Source organism: Populus euphratica, unplaced genomic scaffold, assembly GCF_000495115.2.
Source record: "Populus euphratica unplaced genomic scaffold, PopEup_1.0 scaffold4.1, whole genome shotgun sequence".
NCBI classification, from domain to species: domain Eukaryota; kingdom Viridiplantae; phylum Streptophyta; class Magnoliopsida; order Malpighiales; family Salicaceae; genus Populus; species Populus euphratica.
In genome coordinates, this window is record NW_011499859.1 from 1717941 (window position 1) to 1732991 (window position 15051).

General features: G+C 30.5%; 1 protein-coding gene and 1 non-coding gene across 4 annotated transcripts; both read left to right on the top strand.

Moving 5' to 3' along the window:
* Positions 1–4590: 4590 nt before the first annotated feature.
* Positions 4591–4662, top strand: TRNAG-UCC (transfer RNA glycine (anticodon UCC)). The gene has a single exon. It is a non-coding gene; the product is annotated as a tRNA-Gly (tRNA).
* A 3254-nt stretch (positions 4663–7916) lies between these two features.
* On the top strand, positions 7917–13085 carry LOC105124319 (calcium-dependent protein kinase 3-like). Of its 3 annotated transcripts, none has more exons than XM_011024288.1 (10): positions 7917–8461; positions 9383–9669; positions 9885–10028; positions 10309–10461; positions 10930–11042; positions 11223–11390; positions 11838–11965; positions 12061–12160; positions 12502–12589; positions 12914–13085. In XM_011024288.1, exons 1-9 carry the CDS (start codon positions 8085–8087, stop codon positions 12583–12585), a joined length of 1554 nt encoding a protein of 517 aa, XP_011022590.1. In that variant the 5' UTR covers positions 7917–8084; the 3' UTR covers positions 12586–12589; positions 12914–13085. The 3 variants fall into 3 exon arrangements, with proteins under 3 accessions (XP_011022590.1, XP_011022589.1, XP_011022588.1); XM_011024287.1 differs by lacking the exon at positions 12914–13085 and adding an exon at positions 12688–12913 and having other exon boundaries at positions 12502–12590; XM_011024286.1 differs by lacking the exon at positions 12914–13085 and having other exon boundaries at positions 12502–12913.
* The last annotated feature ends 1966 nt before the right edge of the window (positions 13086–15051 follow it).

Genomic DNA, 15051 nt, shown 5'->3' on the forward strand with positions numbered 1-15051 from the left:
CTATAACAATTCTTCCATCACTTTCTTTTTTCCAGTGTTTAATCACTTTCTTTTTTCCAGTGTTGAAGGCAACAATTTTGGAAAAGAAAGACGAATAGATTCTTAGAATTTTCTTCGATCTGGATTGATTGATGGCTCGCGCAACAATGTTCACTCTACACCTGATTAAGGAACAATTGAGCTGCATACTGAAAACCTCAGGTTTGACATCCTTGTAGTTTTTACCTGCGAAGCCTTTATTAGTCTAACTAGGAAAAAAAATTTAGCTATCAATAGCTTCCATTGCTATTCTTTTGGAACAAATAGCCAAGGACTTGAACTATGAGAACATAATTTTAGGAAGAGGAATATATTCCAGGGATAAAGCTAACTGTCAAGATTATAAGCTCAGGACACCGTTTGATCAATAGTAATACAACTGAACCAGAAAATATTTTGAACTCAATGATTATCTTGCCAGCAGAATCCGCCCTCGATCGGTTATTTAAGTCGTGCATAACACTAGCCAGCCATGTTCCATCTAATAAGCTTTTTCCAGAAATTCTTGTGGGATGCACTAATGCATTTCATCAGCATACAGTGGATGGTGAATGAGATACAAGACATGGAAAAATGTAGGATGAATGATTCTGATCCTGCCGCCACAAGGATATATCGGCTTTTATAGTCTCTTAAACAAATTTAGAATGCTTATGGTGACAAGAATCTATACACGACTGACCCAACCTCAATGCAATAGATGATGATAAAGGTCCGATTATTATTTCTTTATTTTCTTTGTCCTCAAGCTTCTCGAAAATGTCAAACCCCTGCATGTTTTTCAGCATGTTCGCTCTTGTATTGGGTTAATGGCTGATAGAACCTAAAGCTTTTAAATGGCATGCTAGAGGTGACTTCATTTTATTTACAGCAAAACCAACACTATCTAATTTCATAAGCTGTTTCCTACTCATTAAGAATCCGAGTTCACTGATCAAGTCCCTCTCTCACTCTCTTTTTTTGCCTGTCTATTCTCCATATCGGGGAAAACAGATTTTCTTTGTCGAAATCCTGTCAGAATCGCCCTATAAAAATCACTCTGTGTCTGCCACAAGAATTTGTTCCATTTTACTGTTCCCTGCATGCATCTTAACCTCCCAATTGATCACCATTTCCTACATGGAAATAGTCTATAATAAATAATCTGTCCCGTTCAGCTTCCCTTTGTATCTTAACCTCTCGCTCGATTTCCTGGATACTTAAACAGCAAACACCGATATTTGCATCTTTCAATTCACGTGCTTGTGTGAGGTTCCAGTTTTTGAACAACGAAACCATCAAGAAGAAGTTCACATTTTCAATACTCGGTTTGCCATCAGCAATCACTCGTGCTTTGTATCTTTAGTTTGATGTCGAGAATTATGATCATTGATAGCTTAGCCGAAGTGCCGAGCTACAGCAGCTCTACCAGTCACCATACCTTAAATTTGCTATATACGTTAAATTTGCTATATAATACTGACAAGAAGTATATCATGGTAAATCAAGCAATATAGAAAGACAATTCAACCAACATTATTCCGCAGGAATAAAATCAGGTTGCTTTCACATTATCTGCTAATGCTGGATGACAGTGTCGTTACAAACAAAACTGTATTTGAAAGTTTGGTGTTGGTTACATTTTAAAAAACATTTCGCTAGAAATTTATTAAAATATTATTTTAAAAAAATTAATTAATTTTAACATGAACACATCAAAATAATTAAAAATAAAAATTAACCGATCTGAATTTAGATTTCACTCCCAAGCATGGCTAAAATAATAACGTCCCATTAAAATTCACTCCTTGCCTTGAAGAACCTTTTCTATTAAAGCATGGATTTTTTTTTTTAATCTGTCTTGGCTTCTTTACTTAACTTTTTGACTTGTAAGCATGAAAACAGAAATATTGATAGGAATCTAGTATTTTCTGGTGCTATTTCCGGCGAAAAGTAGCCGTGTAATATTATCCGTCAATATTTTCGCTGTTATTTGTCAAAACATATAATGGAATTGGATGCCTAAGTGATTGAAAGATAGCTAGACAGGTTGAAACCAGCTATTCCTTGTTCCCGAAAAATTGCAATGAGACACCTCCTTGAACCCCCCCCCACCAATTATAATTACATTATAAGTATATGAGAAATACTAAAACACGTGCGAAAAACACTGTAGATGGTCTAAAGTATTTTTCCCATTTTATCCCTCTAAAAACCAGCCAAGTGCCTAGCCATTGGAAGTATTTTTGTAATTTTACGGGGTTAGTCTGTTATTACCACATTGATAAAGATATATTTGTCCTTTTAAATATGTTATGTACAGTTAAATGATTTCCTTACTTTTGGAATCAAATTTTTTAAAGGTGGTATCAAATGGTGTTTTAATTTTTTTATTTTATGGTCAAATAAAATAACTAAATTATTTTTTTAAAAAAATTACTAATAATTAGCGGCATTTTAGTATTTTTATAATTATTGTTTTTGTAATAATTGGTTGATGGAGAGGTGTCATTGTCATTTTATTTTTTGATGCAGTAAAATCACTTCTCTACAATGAAACAAAATTAAAACTTCCTTGCATGGGCTTTTTCATCTTTTTATCTAGCTTTTTCATTATTTTTAAAAGAGATAAGGGATACTTTAATCTTTTAATATATATAAAATATTAATAAAAAAATTATTAATTTAACGAGTAAAAGTCGCCTTTAAAAATAGTGTTGGAGGTACATTGACATTCTCTATGTGGTGATATGATGTATGTGTCTGGTGGAGCTTTAGTTGAAGTTTGATTTTTTTTTTCTCCTTCTTTTTTTCACTTTTGTTTTTTTGTCAAACTATAGACATGTTCTATCATTTATTTTGTATATTAAATTTAGTTTTTATTTTTTATTATTATTCTTTTATTTTTTGTTTTGTTTTGATTGATTGTTTTCTTCAATTTCATCCTTATCATTTAGTTTAATTTGATTTTTATATCAAATTTGATTTTCATTTATTTTGATCTTTTTCTGCTCTTTTACTAATTAAATTTTGTTTTCAATTTCATCTCTAAGCATTTAATTTTTATCAAATTTGATCCCCATTATTTTATTTTTGTTTTGATGATTTTCTTATTTTATTTTTCCTAATTTAATCTCTTGATATTTTTTTAGTTGAAAATTTTTCTTCATTGTTTTTTATCCTTCTATGGGTTAGTTTTGTTCTCGTGACTAAGGTTACAGGTTTCAAAAATTAACATAAATTCGGTTTGATCTTTTTGAGTTCTTTTATAAAATTGATTTATTTTTAATTTTATCATTTAAAATTTAATTTTTTCACTTTTATTTTTGTAGGTTTATCCTACTCTCATGTTAACTCAGGTTTTTTTCTATGCTTATTTTAAATTATGTTCTTTGTTTTGTTGTTAAGTTTTTTTTTATTAAGAATCTTGCTTTGTTAATTTTTGGATTTTCCTTCTTTATGGTCAGTCTCAATTTAATGATCATGGTTATATATTTTAAAGGTAAGCATAGTTTGACTTTGATTTTTTTTAAAAAAATATTTTTTTATTTTAACTTTTAGTTTTTTTTAGAATTAATCTTTTTATTTTTTCTTTTACTTTCCTCTACATGCATCTATCATAATCATATGCCCATGATTATAAGGTTAGTAAGTTAATACGGATATATTCATATTTTTTTTTAATTTTATTATTTAATAATGGACATATTTTAAAGGTAAGCATAATTTGACTTTGATTTTTTTAAAATAATATTTTTTTATTTTAACTTTTAGTTTTTTTTAGAATTAATTTTTTTATTTTTCTTTTTACTTTCCTCTACATGCATCTATCATAATCATATGCCCATGATTATAAGATTAGTAAGTTAATACAGATATATTCATATTTTTTTTAATTTTATTATTTAATAGTGAATTGTTTGATAGTTAAGATTCATAATTTTATTTAAGTTTCTTTAATTGATGACTTTTTATACCTTTTATTAATATTCATAATTATTTGATCAAACAAAAAAATTATTTTAAGAATCAAAGTTACTAGATACACCTGAGTGCATCACCTGTGTTATAAACTTAAATATATTAATCTCAATTATTTATTAATAAAATATTAATTTATTTAATGAGATATATTAATAAGTATTTTTTATTTATATTGATAATATTTAATATCCAAGAATATATTGAAAAATCTTTTATATATATATATATATATATATATATATATATATATATATTCTAACACAGTATGTAACGTTATAGTCCTCTTTTTAAGCTTGTTATAAACATGAATCAAATAGATCATGGACCGTTGCCTTGTTCTAGCGATGGAGATAGATCCACTTGCCCAATATATTCAGATGTATACAATGAGCTTCATAGTTGCTGTAATGACCACATCAAGTAATGAAATATTTCGCTGGAGAATCAAATCATAAAAACAGTGAACACTAGAATCCAAACTCACGAATTTCCCAAGGAAATACTGCATGTTACAAGATCACAATTCATTGTCGTTGGTTTCGTCTAGTCGTTATAATAATACTGTTAACAGATCACAACATAGAAAAAGCGTTTGTAGTCCAACGGTTAGGATAATTGCCTTCCAAGCAATAGACCCGGGTTCGACTCCCGGCAAACGCAAATTTGGAGTTCTACAATATTTTGTTTGTTTAGTTTTTCTTCTTTTATCCGTTGCCAATTTTGCCTAGCAAGTCGCAGAGGACAAGGCCCGGAAGCAAATCCATCCCGTAGACTTTACGTCCAATTTGTTTTTTCATTCTGAAATTTTTTTATCTTTAAATTAATTTTTTTATATTTCTAAATTATTTTAATATGCTAATATTAAAAATAATTTTTAAAAATAAAAAATATATTATTTTGATATATTTCTAAATAAAAATTATTTTAAAAAATAATTATAACAACATTACCAAACAAGCTTTTAAACTGAATAGTTTTTAGATGGATAGTCCACCGACTTACCTTATTTTTTTCCATTATAAATAAATGATATAAAAATAGTGTAAATGTTTTTAAAGAAAAAAATTAAGATTTAGATGATTGATTTGATTTGATTGAGTTTAATAAACTCATGTAATTTTTAATAATATAAATAAAAAATATAATAACAAAAAAATAAAAATAAATAAGTCCTAGCATATCAAATCAGCAACTTAATTATAATACCAAAATAATCCTAAAAAAAAAAACTATTGAAGAAGCTCCTCCTTACATTTGCCAACTGTTTTTTCTTTTAATATATATATACATACTAACACACTCAATTACTCCTAGGTACATTTAATAATTTAAAAAAAAACATAATAAAATGAATAAAATTCCCCTAACACTCCCTTAAATCTAAATGCAAGTTCAAGAAAATAAATTTGCAAGTGTAGTTAATTTATTATTATTTAATTTAATTTTAAGATTAAATTAATAATTTTATCATGTAACAAAATTGTGAAGAAATAAATCTATTCCATTCAATTTAATAATACCATTTAAATCTCTTGAAAAAAATTATTTTATCCCTTAATTTTTGTTTTTTTAGCTGTTTAGAAGTGTAATCACGATTATTTTTCATAGTACTTTTCATATCGAAATGCATCATATTAATATTTTTTTATTTTTTAAAAATTATTTTTGAGATTACCATAAAAAAACAATTTAAAAAATATGAAAAATATTAATTTTTAATAAAAAAAATTAAATTTTAAAAAAATATAAAGTAACCCGTGTCTTCAAACGCACGCTAATGCTATATAAGGTAAAAAAATTATTACATTGTAGAGTCCACACCGTTTTTCACCTACGGCCCTTAGTTTTTTTTATATAGTTATATTTTGAATAAATCTCGGTTGCTTTTTTGAAACTTAAATAGCTTTAATTCCTATAAAATGCGGAAACACCTTGGTGATGTGGACTTTTCCACTGCATCCACACCCTCCTTGACCGCGCATCCACAAAATTGACCGCGCAATTATTTGTATCAATACAAATAAAAATGTAATTTTTTATATAATTTAATAAAACCATACCTCTCCTTTATGGGTTAAATCACTACATCCCAAAACCATTTCTATTATTAATACTGGATATCATCAGAACAAAAAAAGATTTTCTTTTAATCAAAACTCTTCTTCTTTATTTATGTATTTTTTTTATTTCGATCAAAGTATTTTTTTTTTCATTTGAAGCACAATCTTCTAAATAAAAAAAATTATCATGATTTGAAAGTAAATTTCAATTAAAAAATTATAACTTTATAATTTTAACAGGGTTGTGTAAAAAGATATAATAATAATAATTAAAATCTTTATCTCTTCTCCCCCTTTCTTATCTCTCTCTCTCTCCTCTCTAAGTTTGAAAAATTGGAACATGATAAAAATAAAATTATATGACTGAAGTGTAAGAAATTAAGATTACAAGGACTAAAGATGATAAACAAAAACTCTAGGGACTATACTGTAAATCTTTGCACCTTAGGAACAATTGAAATTACATTGTAGATTGCACAGTGCAAATGTCTTTGCGTGCATTATAGGGTCAGCAGGAAAAGGCTTTTTTTGCTTCTTTTTTTTTTTTTTAATTTCAATAATCTTTTGTATTTAAAAAAAAAGTGTTTAAAAACATGACTACTTTTTTTTTTTAATTTCAATAATGTTTTGTATTTAAAAAAAAAAGTGTTTAAAAACATGACTACTCAATGAGAAGTAAATAAAAGATGGGCAGCAGGATCCAAACCTCTCCATGGAAGCAACAGCTAAACTCCATGATTATTCCTCAACCCAGACGACTCACATTTGATGGATGGAGTTGGTTGTGACCTGTGAATCAAATCATTCTCGTTAGATTAAATTAAAAATAATTTTATTAACATGTTTTTTTCTTTCATTTAAATCAATATGTCATTTGTTACGTTTAGATTCCAATAATTGTAAAAGGTTTTTTTAATCCTAAATCTTATTTTTCAACTTATTTTAATTTTAAAAACCTACAAAAACACCATAAAAAAATCATGATAAATATATATATAATTTTAAAAAACCAACAAAATGCCTCAAAAATCAAAATCATCTAGAAATAAAAAATCCATCTAAGCCCAAATCTTTTTGTTTTCAAAAAATTTCAAAAAAAAAACACCTAATATAAATCCTCATTGTCAAATCAAATTATTTGACACATATATTAATTATTTTGGTAGCCTAAATCAATGTTAATAATATTTTTTTATTGTTGAAATCTTATAATTTTTCTTTCTCCTCTCTTAACCATGAACTAAAACATAATAAAAATAAATTTTTATATTAAAATTAAATTAAAAAAACATTGAGTCGCTAAAATTTAAAAATTTACAAAATTTTTAAAGTTAATAAGTCAAAATATATCTTTCTTATAACTTCTAACATGCTATATTTAGTGCTTTTTTATTTTATTTTATTTTCATCCTTCTTCTTTTAATTTCATCCTCATACCAAATTCTTCTTCTTTTAATTTCATCCTCATACCAATAGGTTTTTTTATAGCTTATTCTTATAAAATATCTACACTTGCAATTATATTTTAATTATTATTAGGAAAATGAATTTTCCATTATAGTTTTTAATTAGTATTTACAATTTTTAATAATTTTTTTTTTATATATATTTTTCCATTCATTGTTTTGCAACTGTCTTCTTTATAAAGCGTAATGCGGGATTGAATCAATAAGAAGAGAGTGCCGTCGTAGTTGTATCAACTGGAAATACCGTTCTAATTAATTAAAAATCAAGACGTGAATTACAAAATTAATTAAGAGGATTAAATATTATGTTTTGGGATTCGCATTACAAAATATTTTAAGTGGAAGCCCTCAACTGGTTGGCCAGCGGAATCCACGCACACACTATTCAACGGACGCCTCTTACACCGTAAATCAACCCAAACCAAGCTCATTTTGGTAATTTAATCCTTCTCCCCCCATCAACAAGACAGGACTCCCCCATGTCCCTTCCCCTGTCTTAACTGCTCTCTCGCTCATCGTCATTGACTCTCATTTGACCAAAACAACCTCTCACGAAATGGGAAACTGCAGCAGCCTCCCCTCCTCCTCCACCACCACCGACCACCACAACACTCCTTCCAATGGTGGCATAAAAGTCCTACCTCCAACTGCCACTCCACCGCCGCGATCTCAACACCACCACCACTCCTCGGCCTCCGGATCCACCGCAGTCGGCAGAGTCCTTGGCCGGCCGAGGGAGGATGTACGAAACACATACATATTTGGTCGCGAGCTTGGTCGCGGCCAGTTTGGAGTCACGTACTTGGTTACTCACAAGGAGACTAAACAACACTTCGCTTGCAAGTCAATTGCGTCTCGGAAGCTCATCAACCGTGATGATATTGAAGATGTTCGCCGTGAAGTACAGATCATGCATCACCTTACTGGTCACAGGTCAACACTGATCCAAAACGACTCATTCCGGTTTATTAATTTGATTAACTCAAAATGCAGAATCAAGCTTAATTAACTTAAATTGCAGGTTTGAACGACGTTTCTATTTGCCGTTTCGATTGATTGGAGCAGCTTAATTGAGCTGTTTAGTTATTATTTGGTTAATTAAAATGAACAAAAAAATTGAGCAATTTAGTTCTTTTGGTTAACTAAAATGCAAAATTGAGATCTTTAGCTGTCTGTCTCTGGTTTTTTTTTTTTTTTTTTTGTGGTTTGTAAACTTTCTGAGAAGCAAGGAAGTGCAAATTATGGATTGAGAAAAAAAAAAAAAAGAGATAGAAAATGTGAGTAGGTGAATCAAAGTGAAAAGGGTGTTGAAATTAAGAGTTCTTGGAAAATATTGATCATATTTTGGCGAAGTATGAATCTTGAGCTTTTAAGGACTTAGTTTATTAAAAAAAAAAAAAGCAAAATCTGTGATCCTTATTGTTGGTCAAATCATGATGCGAATATGTGCTTTTTATGAATTTGATTTATTAAAAATCTGCAAAATTTAAACTCTTTGAGTTTCTATGTATTAGGAATATGGTAAACTTGAAGGGGGGCCTGCAAGGATAGACATTCTTAATTTCTCATATTGATTGATTAGAAATTTCAGCTCTTTGGTTCTTTGATTAGTTAAAGATGCGAATTTTTTGCTTTTTAGGTTTTTGGTTGAGTAGGGAAACGCAACGTTTTGTGCTTTTAGTTATTTGGGTCAATCAAAATATCCAATTTGATCTTTAGTTCGGTTGATTCAGTAAAACAGCAAATTTGGGTCTTTTATCTCTTCGGTTAATCAAAAATACAAATCTGAGCCGTTTAAATTTTCTTGATTAGTTAAAAGTACGAATCTGAAATCTTTTAGTTTCCTTGCAATAGGAATATAGTGGAATTGAAGGGAGCTTATGAGGATCAGCATTCAGTGAATTTAATAATGGAGTTGTGTGAAGGAGGGGAGTTGTTTGATCGGATAATAGCAAAAGGGCATTATTCAGAGAGAGCCGCAGCCGATTTGTGCAGGCAAATTGTGACTGTTGTGCACAATTGTCATACAATGGGAGTGATTCATAGGGATTTGAAGCCCGAGAATTTCCTCTTTTTAAGTACTCATGAGGATTCGCCTTTGAAGGCTACTGATTTTGGGCTCTCTGTATTTTTTAAGCCAGGTGATTGTTTTATGGTTAATTGAAGGCACTATAAATATAATGCCTTAATGTTTTGACTTATTATTTATATTTACATATTGCACTGTAAGAATCGAATCTATCTTATCACCTTGTAATTTAGTTAAATGTTACATTTCATGAATGATAATAAATATTATTATTATTGATGATTTGCTGGTGATAAGTCTTAACTCTAATTCTGTGTGTCTTTGCAGGAGATGTGTTTAAAGACCTTGTTGGAAGTGCTTATTATGTAGCTCCTGAAGTATTGCGACGACGCTATGGAGCTGAGGTTGACATTTGGAGTGCAGGGGTCATATTATATATTCTTCTCAGTGGTGTCCCACCATTCTGGGGAGGTGTGGCTTTCGAACTTAATTAAGATTAGAAAATTTGGAAACACAGCTAATTATCGTTGTTCTGATGCATGTTATACATGTGCAACGTTTCTGAAGAATATACTTGACATAACTTAAAAACTTTGCTGGTTATACATTAAGTTCCTCTAAGTGAAGTTGATGTAGTTAAGATTTCTACTCCATTTTTGAGTGCATGGTGAACGGAATAAAAGGTAATGTACAGTACTCAGATGTGGTTGGAGGTCTTGCCTCTCACCTTTTTTCTTTGTTTTGTATGCAGATACTGAACAAGTCATCTTTGATTCTATTCTCCGGGGACATATTGATTTCTCTTCTGATCCATGGCCTTCCATATCTAGTAGCGCCAAAGATCTTGTGAAGCAGATGCTAAGAGCTGATCCAAAGGAACGGCTTTCAGCAATTGAAGTTCTAAGTAAGTTTCATTGGTGAAGCAAGTTCTTTTTCAAGATGAAAGTGGTTTGAAGGTTTTCAATTGTTGACTCCTAAAGCTCTGCATCTGATAACTTCTTCTCCATTTTCTCTTAGTCCTGCTTCATCCTTAAAGTGTGTCATTCATGGTTTATAGATATGATTGCGTGAAGTCCCATATGCTTGTTTTCATTGTTGTTGATTGGAACTTGGCATCTTTACTGGCCATCGCTTTATCCAAGTGTCCAAGCCATCCCCCATTTAACAAGAAGATTAGATTCTTCTATTTGTGTAGTAAAGCAATTGTGTGCACGTGTTTGCTTGATTGGCTTTGAGGACTGCTATGTTATTTTCATCATGCCTCCTTTCCCCAGTTCACTTTTTGAAAGCATCTTGTATAAAGTTATGCTTTAATCTCCTTTTCCTTTGAAAGTGAAGGAGGAGACTTGATTAGACTAAAAATGCCATGCAGATCATCCATGGATGCGAGAAGATGGTGCCTCTGATAAGCCTCTTGATATTGCTGTTTTAACAAGAATGAAACAATTTAGGGCAATGAACAAACTAAAAAAAGTAGCACTGAAGGTGAGAAATTCTCTTCTTGGTTGAAGATTGTAGTATCATATTTTTGAATGTGCGATTATTTGAAATTAGAAAGGTCAAGGTGGGATACCATGTTCTAAATGCAAAGAAACCAAAGGCATGAGCAGGAAAGAAAATGCTTGCTGTTCTTATTGTAGTGACAAATGTCTCTTCTTTCTTTAGGTAATTGCTGAAAACCTTTCTGAAGAAGAAATTATGGGCTTGAAGGAAATGTTTAAATCTATGGACACGGACAACAATGGAACAATCACTTTTGAAGAGTTGAAAGCTGGTCTTCCAAAATTGGGTACTAAGCTTTCTGAGTCTGAAGTGAGGCAGTTAATGGAAGCGGTAATGTATCTGTTCCACCTGAGCTTAATGGTGCCTTCAGATTCTTTTATTCTATTCATGCACAGAGAACAGTATTAGGGTAGCCCTACAGAAATATTTATCATTCTCAATTCTTATTCAGTTTAAGCAGTCAACTCTTCCCAAACTGAACCTCTAGTTTCAGATCAGAATTAAAGATTGAAGTCATTAGGATTCAGAAGTGATGTGGAAATTCGTCACCCACACTGATGAATTGGAAAAATAGAATCTTTCCATTCATCTTATACCTTTAAAATGCAATTACAATGCTCTAGAATGAAGAGAATATAGCTCAAAGCAACAGCAGAGAAATGCTGCATTTTACTGAGGCAGTTCTTTCTGGCTACCTCTGGTATTTTAGATGCATGTTGTTTCTCATTTTGATGACCTGTTCTGTGGTTCAGCTGAAATTGATGAGCTGCTTTTCAGGCTGATGTTGATGGGAACGGAACAATTGATTACATTGAGTTTATAACAGCTACCATGCACATGAATAGAATGGAAAGAGAGGACCATTTATACAAGGCCTTTGAATATTTCGACAAGGACAAGAGCGGGTATTTACTTCTACTTCTCTGAAACTTTGTATTTCTGTGAATTTCTTTTCCTGTACTTGTATGTGAGCATTGGCCTGTCTTGTTTATACATGTAGGTACATCACCATGGAAGAGTTGGAGCAAGCCCTTATGAAATATAATATGGGTGATACAAAAACAATAAAAGAGATCATTGCAGAAGTTGACACAGACCATGTGCGTTTCTTATTTCAAGCTTCCTTTTCTGCTGATTTTGCTTTTTTGAGGTCAAGGGACGGAAGGATATAGTTTCTTTTACCAAAATGGTGCACAGATGTTTCATTCCTGAGAAAATTTGGGTTCCAAAACTTTTATATAAAAAATTGTAAGGATCCGGGGACCTGTTTAACCAATATACTTGCACAATTAAATAATAAGCTCCAGGGGATCATTCTTAAAAGGAAGTTTCATCGCTCCTGATAATGTTAAGTAATGTGTAATGCTGTGGGAGAATACAAACACATGCTATGATTCCTTCATCAATATCAGTAATAATATGTTCACAACTCCTTTTGCAGGATGGAAGGATCAACTATGAAGAGTTTGTTGCCATGATGAGAAAAGGCAATCCTGAGCTGGCCCCAACCAGACGGCGCAAATGAGCTCATTACATTTTGCTTTCTTTTGGCTTCAATTTGTGAATCAACTATTTATTAATTTATTTATACTGTTGTATCACGGCTGATACCTATGTTTGACCTCAGCTTCGCCACCTTCTCACAACAAAAACTTCTCTTTGGAACCTATTGTTTTCTGCCATATTTAGCCATTGCACAGCCACTTTGAGATGATTTTTCTTGTTTGTACTTGAGATATTTGATATATTTCTTTGCCGGATAGGGTTTCGATCATAAGAAGTTTTTTATTTTGTCCTTGGGAACCTTCCTGTATACCCGCATTATATTTACGCTTTAATTGTGTTTTTTTCCAGTCGTCTTAGAACTAACACTGCTTGTCATTCTCATTTCATCTATCAATGGAGAAAGGATTGGAAAATGATGGTTCTTCTCTTTTACTGGCAAGTTATGCTCTCTTGGAATTCTTCGTTAACATTTTAACCTTTTACAGTTGAGCTCTCAAATCTCCGGTTAATGGTGTGTTTAGACCTTCCACTCGTGTTTTTATGGCTTTTCTGCTCATCTACAAATTATTATTATTATTATTATAGATATTTTCTTAAAGAACCATCCTTGGTATTATCTCTGTGATTAATAAAAAAAACATGGGTCTATGACATGTATTGCCCAAATATTATTATTATTATTGGATTTTGTCATTGTACAAGATTTTGTATGGATTCTACCCTTTTCCTTTGTGTTTGGTGAAGCTTTCTATATTTTTATCTAATTCTGCTAAATCATGTGACATGTGCATTGATTTATAAAATCGTTATTTGAAAAATAAACACGCCTATATAAAAATTAAAAAAAGAAAGAAAATCGTAATTAAAAAAATTCAATGAAAATTTATCATATTTTTTTTTTTAAGTGAGAATTTAGTTACGAACACTCTTTTTCAAATATTTAATATTAGTTTTGGAAACATCATTTACAAATATTATCTTATTGGTCAATGCTTGGATTTTTGGCACGTGCCATGTGTTTTACCGGTATTAAATGAATTAACAGAGATTAAAAAAACACATAATAGAAAGGTAAAATTCGTAAAAACATTTGTAAATTGGAAAGATCTATAAAAGTTAAGAGTATAGAAGAAAACATGCTGATTGCTATTCACTTATTTTTATTACATGTATATCTATTTTTCTATTTTTATTAGAAAAATTAGCTTTTGCTTAATATTTAACTAGATTTTATGCCAGTGCAATGCTAGCAATTTTCAAAGCTAATTTTTATTTAATTATATAAAAAATAAAAAATATTTGTAAGAATTTGAAAGATTTAAATTCTAACAAAAAAATTATTTTTTAAGCTGAAGTTTCTATCCTTTATTTATACATTTTGATGAAAAATATCTGTTGTCATTTACAATATTTTTTCTTATAGAAGTCTAAGATAATTTAAATAAATATTTACAAGATATCAATAATTTAAATTAATAAGTGAAAAAAAATATTTTTAGAAGCAAAGCTACCATTTCCCTATTAACTTGTTTCTTAACATGTTAAAAAAAAATTAATCTTAAAAGAAAATTTCAAACAAAAATACAAAAATAGCATCATAATTTTTATTTGACTGTAAGGAAAAAAAGAGAGAGAGAGTGAATAACTCATTCAATAAATTATATATAAAAAATAAATAATTTTTATTTAGCTAAAGTGCGGGCTGGCTTTTCCTATTTGCCTGTAGTGAGTGATGTTCTAGTTCTCTGATAGCTAGCTTCCTAGTAATATAGAGAACCTAACTCCCCTTGAGCGGGGAGCTTTACCTGTTTATTACATTTTCCCGAGCAGCAGGCAATGAAGCTAACCAGGGAACTCCATTCTGTAGAGAATATCTCCTGGAGTTTGGAGGTTTGGAGAGCAAGTAACCAGGGAACTCCATTCTACAGAGAATATCTCCAGGAGTTTTAGCTCTGGTGGTCACGCAGTCCTTTAGTTGCCTGCCTTGATTCCCTTTCATATGCCCATATTTACACAAAGTATCAAGCAGAAGCAGAAAAACGAGTCTCATTCACTTAATAAAAAACAAGACTTTTCATATCATCAGAAACATGAATTTCACGAAGCAAATTCAAAGAAATTGAGCAAATCAATCAAACAATATCAGCGATCGAATCATACAAATTATGCTGAGCAAACAAAAGAAATTGAGCAAGCGAATAATTTAAGCAAAATTAAATCAATTATTAATTGTATGTTGCACAACTTACAGCTTGTAAGAACAATATCAAATGTAGAGAGGTAGAGAGCTTAGGGGGGTGGCTGCTGGTTTTGATGTCGGGATGAAGAGACAAAGAGATTGAGACAGATTGAGAGAATTAGATTCAGAGAGGTTGGAGAGAGCATGAGAGATGAATGCTGTTTTTGCTTGGCGGTTCAATCGTTTTTTCAAAAAAAATCTAATTTTTTTAAAAATAATTTTTTAAAAATAAAAAATATTATTTTA